The 17,948-nt window shown below is 38.3% G+C and overlaps 1 protein-coding gene across 1 annotated transcript in view; it reads left to right on the top strand.

The window, feature by feature from the left end:
- Positions 1–5,928: 5,928 nt before the first annotated feature.
- NRAP (nebulin related anchoring protein) overlaps positions 5,929–17,948 on the top strand; it is a gene marked incomplete at its 5' end in the record, with an annotated part of 45,176 nt that continues 33,156 nt past the window's right edge. The window contains 9 exons of the mRNA XM_072340959.1: positions 5,929–6,068; positions 6,764–6,851; positions 9,117–9,221; positions 9,721–9,825; positions 10,723–10,830; positions 11,668–11,772; positions 12,033–12,140; positions 13,704–13,808; positions 16,307–16,411. Of these exons, the coding sequence (XP_072197060.1) occupies positions 5,929–6,068; positions 6,764–6,851; positions 9,117–9,221; positions 9,721–9,825; positions 10,723–10,830; positions 11,668–11,772; positions 12,033–12,140; positions 13,704–13,808; positions 16,307–16,411 (969 nt within the window). The remainder of the gene's footprint in view (positions 6,069–6,763; positions 6,852–9,116; positions 9,222–9,720; positions 9,826–10,722; positions 10,831–11,667; positions 11,773–12,032; positions 12,141–13,703; positions 13,809–16,306; positions 16,412–17,948) is intronic.

Genomic DNA, 17,948 nt, shown 5'->3' with positions numbered 1-17,948 from the left:
TGAAGTTTCATGGTGACACGAGATTGTCTAGATCTAAGGAAATTTTTTCCCTTATATAAACTTCAGTGGCATTTCCTTATCTTTCCAATTATTCACTGTGTTGCATCTCTGCTAATTATGATACCCCACTGCGTAGCCGTTGCATCGGGCCCAGCAGTTCAGTGCACGGGCTGGAGATTGGCACAGTCTTGCTAATTACTCCTGGATATGGGCTCCGATCCTGCAAAATCACACACCTACCCAGCGGCGTGCAGTGTTTAACATTCGCTACCTGAAGAGATTCACATCAAAGCTACATTTTTCAGTGTAACTGCCTCATAATTGGCACAAAACACAGGCTTTGTAACAAACAGCCTTTTGCTTCTCGACAGGTCACCGCTTCGATGTGAGCGAGCAGTGTCTGAGCTGCGCATGGCTCTCGCCAAGCATCTGTGTGCTGCTGCAGGGCCGAGCTCCGCTCTGTGTGATTATGCCTGTAGCTCCTGGTTGGAGACAGAGCCAAAGCTTGCTGCTGAAAATTAAGCTCTAACAGAGTCCCATGGCTCCTCTCATGCCATCTGTTAGCTGCTTCTTTTCTAGAAGCCAGTTCCATTTCCAAATCTGTAATAGATCTTTAAGGACAACAGAGGAACTAGAAATGTATGGATCTTCAATTAAATGTAGAGAGGTGAGGTGGGAGAGAGTTGTAGAACCATAGAATGTCGTAGGTTGGATGGGACCTTAAAGAACATTGAATGCCAAACCCCCTGCCATGGGCATGGTTACCACCCACCAGTCATGCTGCCCAGGGCTCCAACCAACCTGACCCTGATGCCTCTAGGGATGGGGTATGCACAGCTCTGGGCAGCCCCTGCCAGTGCCTCACCACCACCGTCTCCCACGAGCTTTCTCTTCTCCAAGCTAAACAACCCCAGTCCTTTGATCTGGACTATGTCATAAACAGCAATGACTGGCACTGGATCATGAACATCCAAATACCCTTTCCTGGCGATGTGTGTTTGTGTATTACTTTGGAAATCCAGATATGGTATGCCATCTGTGGTTTCCTATATCTCAACGAAAATGTTTATATATTGTCATTTGGTCTTCATGGCCAAATTGACATATCTAAAAACATTTCCATTCTACAAGTCGGCGTAATGCTATCAAAAAAATTAGTACTGCGTTTCACAGAATTGTTTGAGTTTGAAGGAACCTTTAAAGATCATCTGGTCCAATTTTCCTTCAGTGAACAGGGACATCTCTCTTCTCACTAGTGACATGTGACAGGATGAGGGGAAATGGCCTCAAGTTGCGCCAGGGCAAATTTAGGTTGGATATTAGAAAGAACTTCTTTACAGAAAGGGTGGTTAGGTACTGGAATAGGCTCCCAGGGAGGTGGTTGAATCGCCATCCCTGGATGTGTTTAAGAGCCGTTTGGATGTGGTACTCAGGGATATGATTTAGCAGAGGGTTTTTAGAGATAGGCTACTGGTTAGGCTGAGGTTGGACTTGATGATCTTCAAGGTCTTTTCCAACCTGGGTAATTCTATGATTCTATGATCTACAACTCGATCAGCTTCATTCCTCAGTGTGCTGCAAAACCTTTCTTAACTACATGGTAATTTAATATTTCAGTGGAGAATAAGGTGCTAGATATTTCAGAAAATCTTGCTGGTTTTCAGTGATGAGTAAGGGAGAAATTAGAAAATACATAAGTAAAAGGAAATATCTTGCTTCAGGGCATAGAGTGATTGCTACCTCAAGAAGGGTCAGGAAGGAAACATTTTCTCATGTGTATTCTTGCATAGCTGGCCATATGCATTACTGGGAAGGAGGAAGAGACAGCAATGTGATGCATCAGCATTCCTCTTCTTATCCCTGGAGACTCACTCTACTCTATAAAAACATTAATAAGGAAGCCTTTGGCTGGATATTTGCATTGTAGAAAAGAAATGTTTAACCACCATGTAAGCAGCTGCAGGATGACAATGCAGCATGCCTTTGGGAAATTGAAAGGTAGATGGCAGGTACAAACTAGAAGGCTTGAGGCAACGAAATAGTACCTGTCTGGAATAATAACTGTGCTACATTCTGCACGACATCTGTGAAAACAAGGATGGGGCTTTGCTGTGACCTGGGAGGCAGAGGTGAGGATACTTCTAGGTGGAAGGACTTGAGTGACTCTCAGGATGTACCCTCCTAAGTTGCAGCTGTTAGGATTTTATGTATGTTAAATGGGAATATTTGGACAATGTGAACATTGTCTGCATGGGCTGTGTTGTGCCTGCTTTGCACATTTTTCTTCGAACTTTCACTTAAGTTGAGTTACATCCTCAACATTTCTTTCTCTGATCTGCCTTTTTGTCCTTCTGATTCTTTATTTTCCCCGTTTCTCTCTATTCCCCCTCTCACTTTCTCTTACTCTTTGGCTAGGTTTGCAAAATCTCCCCACTGTTCAGTTTTTCAGACGCTGGCAACAAAAGGAAAATGTAAGCACAAGTTGAGAAATGTAAGCAGTTGTTTGTTGGTTTCCGACACAGCAAATAATGCAGAAGCCTGCTGTACACATTTGGAAAGCAGTTCCATAGCTGTTTTTCTTCACATCTTGATAAATATTTTCCAACTTATGGTAGTTATTGAAATCAGTGTTTGCTACTATGCTGAACTTAGATTAACACAAATAAAATGCTGCGAGACCAGGTATCTAATTAGCTATGTGGGTAGCGAAGATTACAGTGAAGTTGGGCTCATGTCTGAGTTTCCACAGGCAGCTTTTAGCCATGAATATTGCCCCGGGTCTGTGTGGTGGAACAGCACCTTCTTCAGTTTTTATTTTTGCAAACAGAGGGGAGATGTGGTTGCCAGGATTTGTAGAGCCCGGCTTCCTGCTATTCAAACGGCTGGAAGGGCACAGCTGCTATTCAGGGATGACAGAGAAGGCGGCCCTGACTTGAATGTCTGTTAAGAGGTTATTTTGTGTGACTAGAGCGTGCTTTTAGATTCAGATTCTCGATGCAGGAACGCTGTAAGTTTTCTATGCAGTTAATTCAATGAATAAAAGGTGCTTGGAGAGGTAACAATGTTTCTTCCTACTAATTTGCACTTTCAAGGTACTGTCTCCTTGTACTTTGTATGTAACTGCGGTACTTTTAAACCACATTGATTAAGGTTCTACTGTTAAGTAAAGCCTTTTAAGATTTTCATTGATATCAAAAAGCCTTTATGGGGCCCTACTAAGGGAGGAAGAAAGCCACAATGAGCTTTTAACTGAAGAAAAAATGTCTTGCTAAGATTTGCCAAGATAACAAACTTGCACTGGTCTTGTGATTTAATTCCTTGCATGATCAAAATGGAGCACGTACTTTGTAATGACACCGTACAATGCTTGTTTTTTTTCAATAAACTCTCTTTTCTGATAGCAACCCTCATTTTAATCCAGAGTGGTGAAGGACAGACCATACAACAGGATGGTTTTGAGGTGCTCAGGAATGGGAAAGTCTTCAATAGATTCCAGCAGAACTGGGACACTATGGATGAGAGGGAAAATAATGTGGCTTGGAATGGATGTTACTGGGAAGGATGTTGCTGCACTGGATGTTGATACTTACCCCACTTCTCTTTTAGGATATGCTGTAACCTAGGAGAAGAAGGAGAACTTGGAAAACATTGGCTGACTTTCAGCCAAGTTGGTAATCTGTGTTCTGGTGAAAAGAAACAAGCATGCTCTGTCTCTCTTGAAATGAAGTAAGTTCTGTTTGTGAAACCTAGCTATGACAAGCCTCTTGGCTTGGAAGGAACGTGTGGTGCACAGTGCATCCTGAAGTCCTGTCCAGATTCTCAGTGTTAAAATGTCTCCCGGTTGAAGTCTTTTCTTTTTGGGTGGGGGGTATGCTGTTTTTAGCGACTCTCTGTGCTCATTTCAGGAATGTGCTGAGAGAGGAGGAGGACATAAATCTTTGTTCCTTGTGTGGGATCAAAACAAGGGTTACCTAGAAAATAAATGATAAATTGACTCTTGGATTAAATAGACACAAAGAGGCAGCAGCTGGTAGCATGCCCAGTGCTAAATAAAGAAGACACAGCCTGGCCACCATGATCCTGATAGCTGTCACTTGTATAAACATAATGGCAGTTTGAAATAACATGAAAAGCTGTGTCAAAAAGGAAACTTTTTGGAAGACCACATTATTTAGCTCCACAGGTGTGAGCATTATAGCTGTTATGGAGATATAATGTAGTCAACATAAAATTGCTCCCAGTCCCCAAAGGAATAGCATGAGGAAGCACAGCAGTATTGCAGTACAAGTTTTATTCTGTAACCATACATTTTTAAAAGAAAATAGAAGTGTCTGTATGTTCATATTAATCACCTCTTTTGAACAGCCTTAAGTGTTTGCAGGACTTTGTGCCATACCTATTGCTCATCAGATTAGTGTCTATTTTCAGCATGCCAGTTGTTGACAGCACCTTGTGCCAGTACATTGTCAGCATTCAGGCATAGGCTAAGCAGAACAGTGTATCCCCATCTCATGAGTCCTGAGGCTCTCTAAGCATACCCAGAGGCTTTAGACAGAAATGATTTTGATTCTTTTTATTTATTTATTTATTGATATTTCGGTTGAAGGTAAATGCTTGGCTATATCTCAGAACTACTGCACTGGTACAGATGCATGGATGACTGAGAAGACTTTCACGACCCAGGGCTGTAGAGCCCTGCAAGTGAAGATGTTATGACCAGCTGAGTTGGAAATCTCAAACCTTGACCATTTGTAGCTGGTAAAATTTAGTAACTTTGTTGTTGTTGTTGTTCAGAGTAGACTTGACAACCATAATAATTTGGCTGAATCCTAATGTTAAACATAATGACTCTTAAATAGTGTTATCAGCAATTCTTATAATCAGATCTGTGCCAGCCTGCACTTTGGCACACTCTTACATAGCTGCCTTGTTCATTCCACCAGTAAACGGTTCCTTTCTGATGTTGTTATCCATGATGGATAGATGTTTGGGTTTGCACCCACCACATTTAGAGCTCTTTGAGATAGGAGGCCCATATTGCTGTGGGTCCTAAATCTGGAGTGATGGTTGACAAGACAGTGATGGAGAACAAATGTACCTCTTCCAGGTGTAACAAACTCTGGCCTGCTTCTTTGGTGGTGCCTCCTAACATAACACTCCAGAGCAGTCCTATGTAAAGTCATCTGCTGTGTGTCAGGGTGTGCAGTGACTGATGAATTGATGCTGTGTATGCTTTTATCTTCCCCCTGGGCTTACGACAAGAGGCTTCAGAACAAAACTGAAATATGAAATGATCAGATTCTAATGTTCACATGGACATGATTCGATTCCATGAGTTCATTCTTCTATTTAGAGAAAGATATTGCTACCCTCCCTTACGCACTGACACAGTTGCCAAAATAACTGCTCTTACTAACTGGCAGCTTTAAAAGCCAGCCTGCAGCTGACTTTGAAACAGAAGGTCAGGAAACGGAGCAACAGACTTCAATTCAGAGCTTTAATGGGAGCCATTGACCACAGCGAAAGGCCCTGACTGGAGTGTCTAGAGCGTGCTTTGCGCAGGCCAAAAAGTCACTTTCATACTCTTTGAACCTTTTGTATAAACCTATATATTTTTCACTCTGTGGATTTCAAGATGAATGTGCAGCCGTGTGCTAGATGTGGCTATGGGGTTTACCCTGCTGAGAAGATTAACTGTATAGATCAGGTCAGTTCTTTTTCTTTATTATTTTGGACTATAATAAATGTATAGATTGGTACTTTTAACACAGCACAGATCTCTTGGTTCCAGAAGTTCTTAACTCATAGCTGGGATCAGATCTGAAATGACTTACTAATAAGCATGTATTTGAAGAGGAATTCTTCAGGTTTGGGAGATGGGTGGAATGGGTCAATACTGAAATGTGAAACTCAGCGGAATAATGATGAAATACAAATAATGTCTGTTTGGTTTCTCTTTTGTGGTATTTCCAGACATGGCATAAAGCCTGTTTTCACTGTGAAGTGTGCAAGATGATGTTAACAGTAAACAACTTTGTTAGCCATGAGAAAAAGCCTTACTGTCAAGTGTAAGTTTGTTTCCTTTGGTTTTTGTTTTATTTTATTTTTAAGCATTGCCAAGTAATCCTAATGAAATAGAAAATCTCCATTTAGACTCAGTCTGTTCCTATGTAATGTGTAATAATGTATTATTAGAGTCTGAGCGCATATCTTTGCATTTAAGTGGTTCAACAATGGTGGGAAACTCTTGTTAAAGATAAGGCTTCCTCATTTGTTCAGCATGTTAAAAGATGCCAAATTAGATTCCATTCCAGTATTTCGGGAAGGAAATGAACCCAAGCATAAAATTCAGTGCTTTTCATATCAGTGGTTAAGAGTTAACAAGGTTGAGTTAATCATCAGGAAAATGTATAAAATGCAGATTTTGGAGTTGGTTTGTTCTCGGAAGTTTTTATTTTATAATGATCAGTTCCTGTCAAATTTGTCAGCAGAAAAAGGAGAGATGACAGTTGTTTTTTATTCTATTATTCTCTTTTGTTATTAGAAACACAGCATTGATATGATGATCATTAAAATTAATTTTGCTCTAGGCACCTACTCCATACAATAATAACTTGAATGTAATCCGAGATCTGTGTTTGAGTGGGGGGAAAAGTTATGTACAGGGGGGTGGAAGCTGATATTGTTTTCAAGTGCTCAAAGAGAACCTTTCTTGTGGGCTGTCTGGTACATTCCTCAAATCCTTTTATGCTTCCTTTCTTAGGCACAACCCAAAAAACAATGCCTTCACAAGCATATTTGAGACACCAATAAATCTGAATGCCAAAAAGCTATCGGAAGTGGTAAGTGAGGTAAGGAGTTTGAGGGCCAAATGTGTTTGGCTCTGATTTAAATTTTGATGTCATGTTTAGTTCTTGTTATAAAAATATATGTATGTATTCTGTATTTAACCTCCTGTACTCTTTAAGAGCAGTATAAACTTCAGCCCAGGTCTGAATCATTCATAAGAAACCAAACAATACTTTCAAAAGGAAAAATGGATGGCAGATTCTATATAGCATGTCTGGCAATCCATATGGAAGCATTGTTTGCATAAGGCGCAGGAGATACTGCCTGGAGTACGCAAACTTAGTAACTAAGCTGGGGGGGTTACACAGCTGTTTGAAACAAGAATGACCTACATGTTTTATGATCTCATCTGAAACTGATACCAAATACCATGAAACAAACAGATCTGTCTCAGTCAGAGCTAAGCAAAAGTCTTCATAAATACTTCGTCCAATATTTCTGGACAGTCTGAGCTGATATTTCATTTTTGCAAGGCAGCACAAAATGTGGGGAGCTCTGCATGCTTTGCTGGAAATATTTTGCTAGAATGTTATGGATGGCACAGCTTTCTGCACCCGTTTAAGTGCTGCCACTGCGGAAGGCTGCTGTGCACCTCTGAACCTCTAGAGGTGCTCCAAGTCTTCTTTCTTGCAGAATGCCACTGCTCTGCCTGGCATTGTTTTCCTCCAGGTGTATTTGTTTCAAACTTCCATATGCCTATCAACTTTTAAAAAACAAAAAACACGAGGCCAGCCCATAATTGTTTGCAGCCTCAGTTCTATGCTATGTCTTTCAGGACTCTAAAATAGTACTACTGATTGCAAAACCACATTTAGTAAGAAAACCAATGTGTTTAAATGTGATTAGACATTAATAAAGTAAGTATATTTCATTACTTACAGCGCACTACATTATTCTGGTTTTTTACTGTGTTAGTCATAAGAAGTGGAAGCGCATTTTACGGCTTTTATGAGATGTTGTATCTTTATCAGCTGTGAGTATTATTATTATGCATCAGGTTTGGCAACATCAGAGGCGGTCACTTTTTCATCAGTGACTGTCACACTTTAAGCTGTGTGTGACAGATCTGGTCAGGAATGAGTCTGGGATTACCGTAGGTTCTATTTCTGGTTTTAGGCATGATATGACACAGATACTTCCAGTGCATGTGAATATATACACCAGATAAATTATAGCTCAAAGATCATTCTCCTCCCTTCCCCCTCCCCTCGCCCCACCTTTTTTAACACCTCAAGCACCTTCTGTCCTTTTCAATCATGCAATGAAGTTCAGCTCCAGAGAGAAAATTGCTCAGGGCAGTAAAGAAGCTGATTCTGCAGTACTTAAAGGGGGCACTTCTGTAGAAATTTTGCATGTAGGAGCATCGTTTCATTGGTAAATGTATAAAGTAGTACAAAGCTGCTTCATTTGCTACTGCATTTTTTTCCCTTATTTTTAAACTTAACCAGAAAAAATATTTCTTCATTTCTATCATAATCTTTACATGTAAGTGAATATAGAGATTAAAATTCAGCTACTTCTCTCTACACAGAAATTCTGTGTTGTAAACAAATCATCAGTCTCTGTGTGCCTCTGTACTTAATTTATAAATTCAAGATAACTGTACATGTGTTGAGTGTCTCTTCTGTCAATTCTGTTTAGTTCTTGCACTCTTCAGTTCAATGGCTCTTATTTTTTTGCATGTTATGTAGTAGAGGTGTGATTTCAGTTGGATTCCTGGTATGCTGTCATGATAAAAGTAACAAGAGGAAAACATTGGCCCAGGACTAAATATAGTATCCCCTTGCATTTACACAGTCAGTGTACTGCTCACCAGGAAATTGTGATTTCAACTAATACTGCATTGGTGTGTTCTGCTTAAAAGTTCTGCAGGATTATAGAATTTGTAGAGTTGTTTTTTTTTCCAAAAAGTATTATCAGAAGATCCAATTATTCTTTTGGAGCTTCATGTCAAATTTCAGGTCTAATATACCGATCCTTTACAGATCTGCAGCTTCAAAATAGAACCAATGTTAGGTAGAAGCTTGTCACGTGGTTTACAAAACAGAGCTTTGACCTTAAAACTAAATCCAGTCTTGTTGTGAAAACGGCACTGGTTTTGTTGCCTTGATTTGCAGTACTCATTGGTTGCTGCAGTTCCCGCAGATTCCATACCACTGTGGATTAAGACTGCATTGACCTTGTTTGTCTCCCTTCTCCTCCTCCTGGGAGTGATGTGTTTAGTCTGTACAAACGTGCTGCTAATACCAAGTTAATTTTTTTTGTAGGTAAAGTACCGAGAAGAGAGTGAGCAATTCAATTCTGCCTTTCAGTGGGATGCAAGGTCCAGAGACATTGAAGCTGCTTATAAAGCCCAACATCTGGCCAGCCGGGTAAGAAATAATCCTCAAGTCTCCAAGCCTTAAGCCTACAGGAGAACAGTGTTTTTCCTTGGCACTCCTGAGCATTACAGGTTTACTCACAGCTTTCCAGTGCCAAGAAAGCCAAATGCTTCTTATTTGGCTGAACTATTTATGGCTACGTAGCTTGAGTGTAGCTTAGGGTGCAAGAACTGAAAGGTAGGGAAGGTTGAGTGTATGTACCTACTTAGCAATTAGACTGCTGCATGTACTGACACGCTTCTTTTCAACTGACACTGAAGCTTCACAACAAGTGGTCTGATTCCCAGGGGAATTATTTGGGTCTCAATCCAGGATCCTATGTCCCGACATCTTGACGTCTGAAGTTATGTGGAGGCCTTGTGCTGTATGTCATCGGAGGGTAAATTTTGCTTCCACAGCATTGTGTGTTTCCATTTCTTCCTGTCAGACCATCTGCTCGCTTTTTAAAACAAGGATAAAGATTAGTAGTTATTTAATTTTTGTTTTGTAGAATGCTTACTATGCTGCCTACGAGGGGGGAACATCATGGTACTCAGGAAACATGCCAGATCCTCAGATGGTCAGAATAACTCAGGCACAGAAGACTTTGAATGATGTAAGTGCACTGACATATGAAACAGATCCAGTTTCATGGCTGAAAAGTACATCATACTCAAACCTTCAGTACGATGCTACCAAAAGAAATACTGACATACCTACTGCTGCATCAGGGGAGGTTTGGATTGGATATTAGGAAAACATTCTTTGCCAGAAGAGTGGTCGAGCACTGAAATACACTCCCCAGGCCATTCGTTATGGTCCCTAGTCTGCCAGAGTTCAAGAAATGTTTGGACAGCACTCTCAGACCTAGGGTTTGAATTATTGCTCTGTGTGGAGCCAGGAGTTGGACTTGATGATTCTTGTGCAGCCCTTCTAATTCAGTTATTCTATGATTCTGCTTCCATCATTAACAGCATTTAGACATGTCATGTAGTATTTAGCCATTTACTCACATAACAGTATTATTGCCTATCCTGAAAATCTTGTATTTCTATATTTATATAACAGAGATGCACTTCATCTATTGATCAAAGATACCTGACCTGACCTTGATTATATCTTCATCTAATATTTAGTACTCTTTTTCTCTTTAAAGCAGAACTTATGATAGAAAACGTGTTATTTTTCATGGAGTAAAACTTTCATTGACTGTCTTTTCTTTATAGGGGGAAATATATTCGAAATTATGACTCTCTGCCCTTACATTGGGTTAGCACCTTAACTAACAGAAAGCTAACCATGGATAATAGAAGTGAAGGTGAATTTTTGGTTGACTGGTTGGGGTGATTTTTTTATTTTTTTTTTTGTCTTGATTTTGGAAGCAGGACATAGTTCTACCTAACAAACTTATATGGTATAAGCTGTAGACCTTTGGGAAGAAGATGTTAGAAGAGTAATCATATTCAACAGTATGTTCCTTTGGAATAACAAAACCAAAATGCTAATTTTCCAGATTCAATATACAGAAGAATATGAGCTGCATCAAGGCAAAGGCAGCTTTCCTGCTATGATCACTCCAGGTTATCAGGTGGCTAAGAGAGCAACTCAACTAAGCAGTAACGTAAGTGTTATCTTTTTTGATCATGTATTAGACTTCCTGAATGTGGAGAATCCTGGGTTTAGGCCATTCTCTTTAGACAGCGTACTCTATGATGAACATAATTCTACAAAATAAAACTCTAATATGATGCAAGAAACATGATTAACACACTACTTGCTTTGGGAAAAGTAATCGTATAAGATTAATGGCAATACAGACATTTCCTGGAAGATGAAGCAACTTTTTCTGTAATATATTAAAACCTGAATAAGATCATGAGCACTTGAAAGTATTTACTTCATTACTTTTATTTTCATTTGCTGGCTTTATTAATCGTTTTTTTCTCCTCATCTTCTGATCTTTTCTACCCTCTTTGTTATATGAAATTAAATATTGTTGATATTAAACATAATTCCTTTACAAGCTAAATTAGATCATATATACAAATAAATTGCCTTTCCATAAAAATAGCAATTCAACTGAAAGGGATCAAGTAAAAATAAATCCAGAACAAATGATTTTAAGGTATTACACTGTTTTCTATACTGCCTGTATTGTTACCACAGTATGATCTTAGTAATGTCTGTCAATGTCAGTTCTTGTAATATTTTAATCAAATAAATCACATAATCAGATAAATCTAAAACTTAGATTATCTGAGGCCACTTCTTTCTCTTTCCAGCATTCACTTTAAGGAAATGAAGATTTCAGTATGCCTAAAACGTGACTCTCCCCACGTGGCTGTGGGGAAGCTCTTTACTGTTGCTGCTCACTTTCTACTGATACATTCTGAGAAAAAAAATATATTTGCTACTTCTTGCTTGTAATATGCATTGTGTATATGTATCTTTCCCCCAGGTGGAATATAGGCGGGGACATGAAGAGAGAGTTTCAAAGTTCACCTCTGTTGTAGACACTCCAGATATACTTCATGCGAAGGCTGGAGGGCAGCTTGCAAGTGATGTAAGTGGAAAAAAGCATAGGTTGATTTATTTTTGACTCTGAAAGTGACTCTTAAGATATTTATAAATCACTTGCAAATATGAACATAAAATAAAAACTTAATACTAGACAGTTTGGTAGTTGACAGCCATTGAATGCTGGACTTTGTAACTTTAAGACCTGATTATGTGTGTAACCAAGATACCTTTCTCTGATCATTCCTGTTTGTTTTGTTTGTTTATTGCTGTTGTTTGTTCTATATTGTTTGTTTGCTTTTACAGTTGAAATACACTGAAGACTTTGAAGAACAGAGAGGGAAAGGCAGCTTTCCTGCTATGATCACACCAGCTTATCAAGTTGCCAAGAGAGCAAATGAATTAGCCAGTGATGTGAGTGTCCAAAGCAGAGTCTCTTTTTGGAAAGAAAATTAAATTCTTATATAAAATTTGGATTAAAATGCTTACTGGCAGAAATTTCATGAACACTGGGGATTTACAGTAACAGTGCACTTCATGAATAAAACTGTTTAAGGGATAAGACTGAGTTTTATGCATAAAGAGAAAATCTTTTTAGTTGTGAATAAACACTGGGTTTCTGTGGGCAAAATTCCCCCCTTTATCCAGCCTCCTGTTGCATGGTAGGTAGAAGGAAGACAATAAAGAATCAGCTGAAGGTCTTTGATTTCACTGTGCCCAATCACATGTCAACTAGAAGGGCTGAAGAGCAGTTCTGACTTACACAGCAGCCACAATACTCCTTGGTGGCCTTATATCAGGGGAGTGCTGTGTTGGCGGGGTTCTGCTTTGCCATGATTTACCATGCTCCCAGTGAGTCCTTGCAGCTCATTGTCTCTTGTGCACCATATCAGGATGAGGCTTACATGAGCCAAAGAAACAAGCTTCTTGAACACCAAGTTTATATATTTATATACACACAGATGCACATGCATGTGCATACGTTTGATGTAGAAATATGTATATAAACAATTCCTTTCTATTCTACTAATGTTACTTATAATTTTTGTATGTGTGTTTTTGGTAAACTCCTTGATATACTGATCTTTATTGACTTCCTTTTCCTTTCCAAAAAGCAAAACCACAACATCTCTGTAATCCTTAAAAAGCACTGTAAAAGGACATCAGTATTGCTTCTGAACACAGTCAATTGTGTTTTCTCATTGGAGAGTGAAAGTAAAGCTCTATTTGTTGGATAATATATTGTGCTAACTCAGTGGAAGTGAATTTAAAATATTATTAAGAGTCATCAAGGAGAATAAGAAGAGATCTGTAGTTCTGAAGGCAAAAGCAACTTACTCTAAAACGTTTAAATGCCTTTGTTTGCCTTTGATCTGTGAAAGACTCTTTGTCAGCAAAGAGAAATACCGATTAAAGGGCAACATCAGGTTAAAGGCATTATTTTTACTTCAGCAGTAGTGCAAATCTTGGTCCAAATCTGAAGGTTGATTGCCCGGAATTCCCTTGATCATCGGGAGATAGATCACTGTCATTCAGAAACATTCCACTTTATTAATGGCATGCAGGTGACAATGTTGCAAATTAAGTAGGAAGAAGTGCTCTGTGGCAACCATGAATTTACATTACAATTAGTTACGGGTTTGGTTTTTTTTTAACTTGAACATCAGGGATTAGCCTCTGAGAAGCAGAGGGTATTGAATAGACTGCACTCCTGGTATGGATAAAAATGGCAAGTCCCACATTCACTGTGTGTGTTATAGTATTCACTGTGTGTGTGTGTAGTACACCACTATTTGTTGTTATATCTTTAACTTCTGACGATTGGTGGCACTAGGAATTAATAACGTGTGTGCCATTGTTTGGTTTTTGTTATATAGTATTTGTGGACTAGGTTAAACTCATCCAGATGATTGTTTTCTTTTTCATTTTCTTTTTTTTTTTCTTTTTTTCTTTTTTTCTTTTTAAAAATCCTTTTAGGTAAAGTATCATCAAACGTATGAAAAAGAAATTAAGGGAAAAGCCAGCCATACAACTGGAAGAGATGTTACTTATACAAAAGAAAACATAGATCAATATGGCCAGGTATGCAGCATCTGAGAGATTACTGTCACTGCAAATCCTTACGTAGGGGCATTTGGGTTATGGGAGGGTAAGTCCTACTGTGGTAAATCTAATTTGTGTATATGTATGCACTGGAAATTCATATTATGGTGTATTTATGTATCACTGAAATGTGTTTATGTGTGTAAACTTTTCCTTCCCGTTGGAAAGAGAAATGTAAATTCAGCTGGGAGAAAATGTGAAAGGGTCATGAAATGATAGAAAGTTAGTTAAAGTAGTAATGTATTAGAGGTTATTTTTCCTGCCATTATTTTAAGAAATCTTAGAAGGTTTGCAGCTCTGAATATGTGCAAGTTCTCTTATTGTTGGCTTTTCCACAAAATTGGTATTGTAAGACTGACAAGTTGTAGCTCTACATGTGAGGAACTAAATAGGCTTTACTCCTGCTTTAGTCTGTGGCATTCTTCTTGGTTTCATTTCTTTTTAAATGCGATACCATTATTTTTGTGGTCTTCCAAATAGCATCTGAAGTTCTACTCTAATTAAGGTATGCCTCTTCCATGGACACAGTAGAATTAAATAGAACTAAATACAGCTAAATGGAATTTGTAAGGAACTGAATGATGTTTCTGTATAAAAGGAATTACATGGTTAGTTTAGTTCCTCTTCCTAACTCCTTATCAGACGTGTATTCTTTGGAAGGGATAGGAAATATATTGTCCTAAGATTTTTGGGAATTTTACATTTGCTCACTGCTTCTGTCCAACCTTAAATCTTTGCGATGTGTGAAAAGCAATCCATCCTTGAATAATATGAGTTTAGAAGGGAGTCTTCAATAAGTTTCTATCTTTTGAGCTCCTAGAAGTTTGAGTAAGAATAAACAAATAAAATGAATTTGAAAAACTGCTAATTGCATCTTCAAGGCTTGGAATGCTTCTATCATTTGAATTAATTTAAGTCTTTTTTTTTCTTTGAAAGTATCTTTGAAACTTCAGTCACAGACTTCAAATTTAATTTGAGTTTTAATCTTAACAGGCTGGATTCTGATATTTTTATTCAAATAAAAGTGAACCACTGAAATTAATGGATTTCTCTGAATTAAGTATGACTTAACATGAGTTAAGCTATTGGAATTTTAACAGTCCAGTTCATGAGGCTATATTATACGTCACACATGTGCAGACATGCGTGTACATATACATATATTGGGCAATTTAAAGAATTTACTGCATGCTGTTGTAATAATTTTTGAAAAAAACAGTTAAAAGTTAAAGTTCTGAATAATTAATTCTAAAATTATGTTTTGGAATATGAATGATACTAGGAATAATTTCATTATTTCAGTATTTGAAGAAATTGCAAAAAAGAGAAAATGGCAATTCAGTCTCAAGAATTCAGGCTCATGAATGTAATTTTAAAGGACTAACTCAGCTGATCAGTCAGGGATATATATATATATACATATATATATATATTTACTTTCTATGCCTGTTTATAGAACAGTCTGGATGCAATAACTATAATTATATTGTTCATAAACTTACAATATGACCTATCACATCCTGTGATATTGATGTTGCACAAAATTACCTGCAGTGAATTGTTTTGCACTGAGAAGTCACCAGAGAGATCCCCCAAATATTCATAGTAATTTTTATCTATGCTGTATTCTCTGTGATACTCCTTCCATGCCACAGATTTTATTTTATTTTGGCTTACATTGGCCACAAAGAACAACAAAATGTAACAGAGAAGACACATGGCACTATACCTTACTTGTGTGTATACTTATCACATTCTCCCCAGGTCTGGAAAACTTTGAGGTGGTCATTATGTAATAGCATGCTTAGAAAGTTACAGTATTCAGCTATTAAGTCATCAAAAGGCTTTTCAAATGGTAAAACTTATTTATAGTTTCAATGGGATAATTCCAGAGCATAGCTGTGTTGTTTTTTTTTTAAATCAATTGAATTTTGTGAGTTTGCTTCCAAAATAGTTTAACACTGTAGCACCCAGGTATTTATGTTACTAGAGAAGTATCATGTTTTGGTTAGTTGTGATGTGAGGAATGGCTGTGGTGAGGTCTATGGAGGCTTCTATCAGACTCCTACACCAAACTTGGAAAGTTTAAGGTCTCCTGGCTGCTCAAACCATTAGATATTCCTCCAGGGTTTTTTTCAGGCAAATGTATATTAACAGTGACACGATAAGGAGATATTACAGCTCTGAGATTTAGGGTAAAATTAAAAGGATGTATGTAATTATACATTTGAATGCTATGTTGACCACAGCTAATTGCTAACTAAATTTCTCTTGCAGGCACAGTCCATTTGGTGGGTGATTTCATTCTTAAAGTTGGTCATCTTACTTCTTAACCTTTGTTAAACTTCACTTTTGTTAAAAAACTAATGATAACAAAACAATGAACTTTACTGCTAGCATGGACTGTGGGGTTTTGTGAAATCATCCATGACACCACCATACTTAGATGTGATGAGCAAACACTGATCTTTCCTTAGGATTATATGAATGAGTATGAAGAACGCAGAGGGAAAGGAAGCTTTCCTGCTATGATCACTCCAGCTTATCAAAATGCCAAGAAGGCAAATGAATTGGCAAGTGATGTAAGTATGAAACCCAGATCAATAACATTCATAAACAATTAAAAACATCAGTTTGTCAGAACAGTACTCTAGAAGGAAAATGCTAAAATTACACCTGAGAAGTAAACAAGGATGACATTTCACTGTGTTGCTGGGAACTGGATAGCTCAGGGGATTAATAATTTCTATTAATAAAAGGGGACACAGCTCCAGCTTGTGTGAGGGAGGAGGTGGAAGCAGCAGCTAATGGGGATCCCTACTGTTAGGCTAACCCTCCTGGCAAATCTGCACCTGTATTATTAATGAAACCTTCAACTGCCTTAATCATCCTTTGGACTACTGTGGTATATTCCCAGTAGTGAATAAATGGAGGATGAATGAGCTGAACTGGTTTGATATTTTGATGTATCGTGCCTCTAGCACAAAGCCAGTCATATGGAGTGTGACACTGTCACCACATAAGGATTAGCTGATTTCTAAGCTGTTGATTTCTAGTTTTGGGCAATAAGCTGAAGAATGGGCAAAAAAAGATGGTGAACTATGAATCCTGCATGCAGCCCACTGATTAAAGAGTTTCAGTCCTGCCTGAAGAGACTGCTTCTAGCAGTGACGAAAATGAGGTCACTACCCTGTGGCTGCTGTGAAGGGTTCCTGTGAGTGACGGACTCTGTGAGGACAGCTGCCCCCTCTGAGACTATCTGAGCTGATGGGCTCAGTCTGTCTTTTGGGAAGCTAACAGGTGCTTGAGCCTTTCAGCTTGTACTAGCCTGGACCAGAGGCTAGCAATAAACAAGCATGGAAGGATCGGTGACATTCAGTTACTTGAGCTTACAGAGCGAGACCATACTAAAAATCTGAGACCTTCCATGACCAAATCCCATATGACAAATTCAACTATTTCAAGTTTAAACAGGAGATTATTAGCTACTCCAGCTAAAGATGGCAGTTCTATATTATTCTTTTTTCAAAATGTGAGTGGTCAGGAGTTTCTTTATTAATGCTGATGATCTTGAAGGTCTTCCAATTTACATGATTCTGTGAGTCTAATTCTAATATCTGGAGTGAAGGATCTATTTATAGCAGTAACATTACCTAGCTGGAGTAGTTACCATGCAACTTGAATGTCTTTAAAGTCTGTGAAATGGTGAACAGACTTGGAAAATAAAAAAAAATACTAACTTGACACTTCAGCACATTTCAAGTAATTTGTTATTTTGTACATTATGAAGCTGCTGTTAAAAGCATTCCTGTGAGATGAAGAACACAAACATCTCCTTGTGTGCAAGAAACAGTGGAATATATTAACAGAATCACAGAGTTGTAGGGGTTGGAAAGGACCTCCATAGATCATCAAGTCCAACACTCATGTCAAAGCAGGCTCAAGACAGGGTTTCGCTGGGCAAAGTCTGGCAAAGGCCAGCACAGATACTGTCTCTTTACCCATCCTATCTAAATTAAGCTCTCATCCAGACACCTCAGTTAAAACAAGAGGTATCTCAGTGATTTCAGTGTTGACTTGGAAGAGAAATATAATTGTTTTAAAAACTTCAAAAGTGCA

This window comes from Excalfactoria chinensis, chromosome 6 (assembly GCF_039878825.1).
Source record: "Excalfactoria chinensis isolate bCotChi1 chromosome 6, bCotChi1.hap2, whole genome shotgun sequence".
NCBI classification, from domain to species: Eukaryota; Metazoa; Chordata; class Aves; order Galliformes; family Phasianidae; genus Excalfactoria; species Excalfactoria chinensis.
Note: the sequence above shows the minus strand (reverse complement) of the source record. Positions and strands in the feature narration are given on the sequence as shown.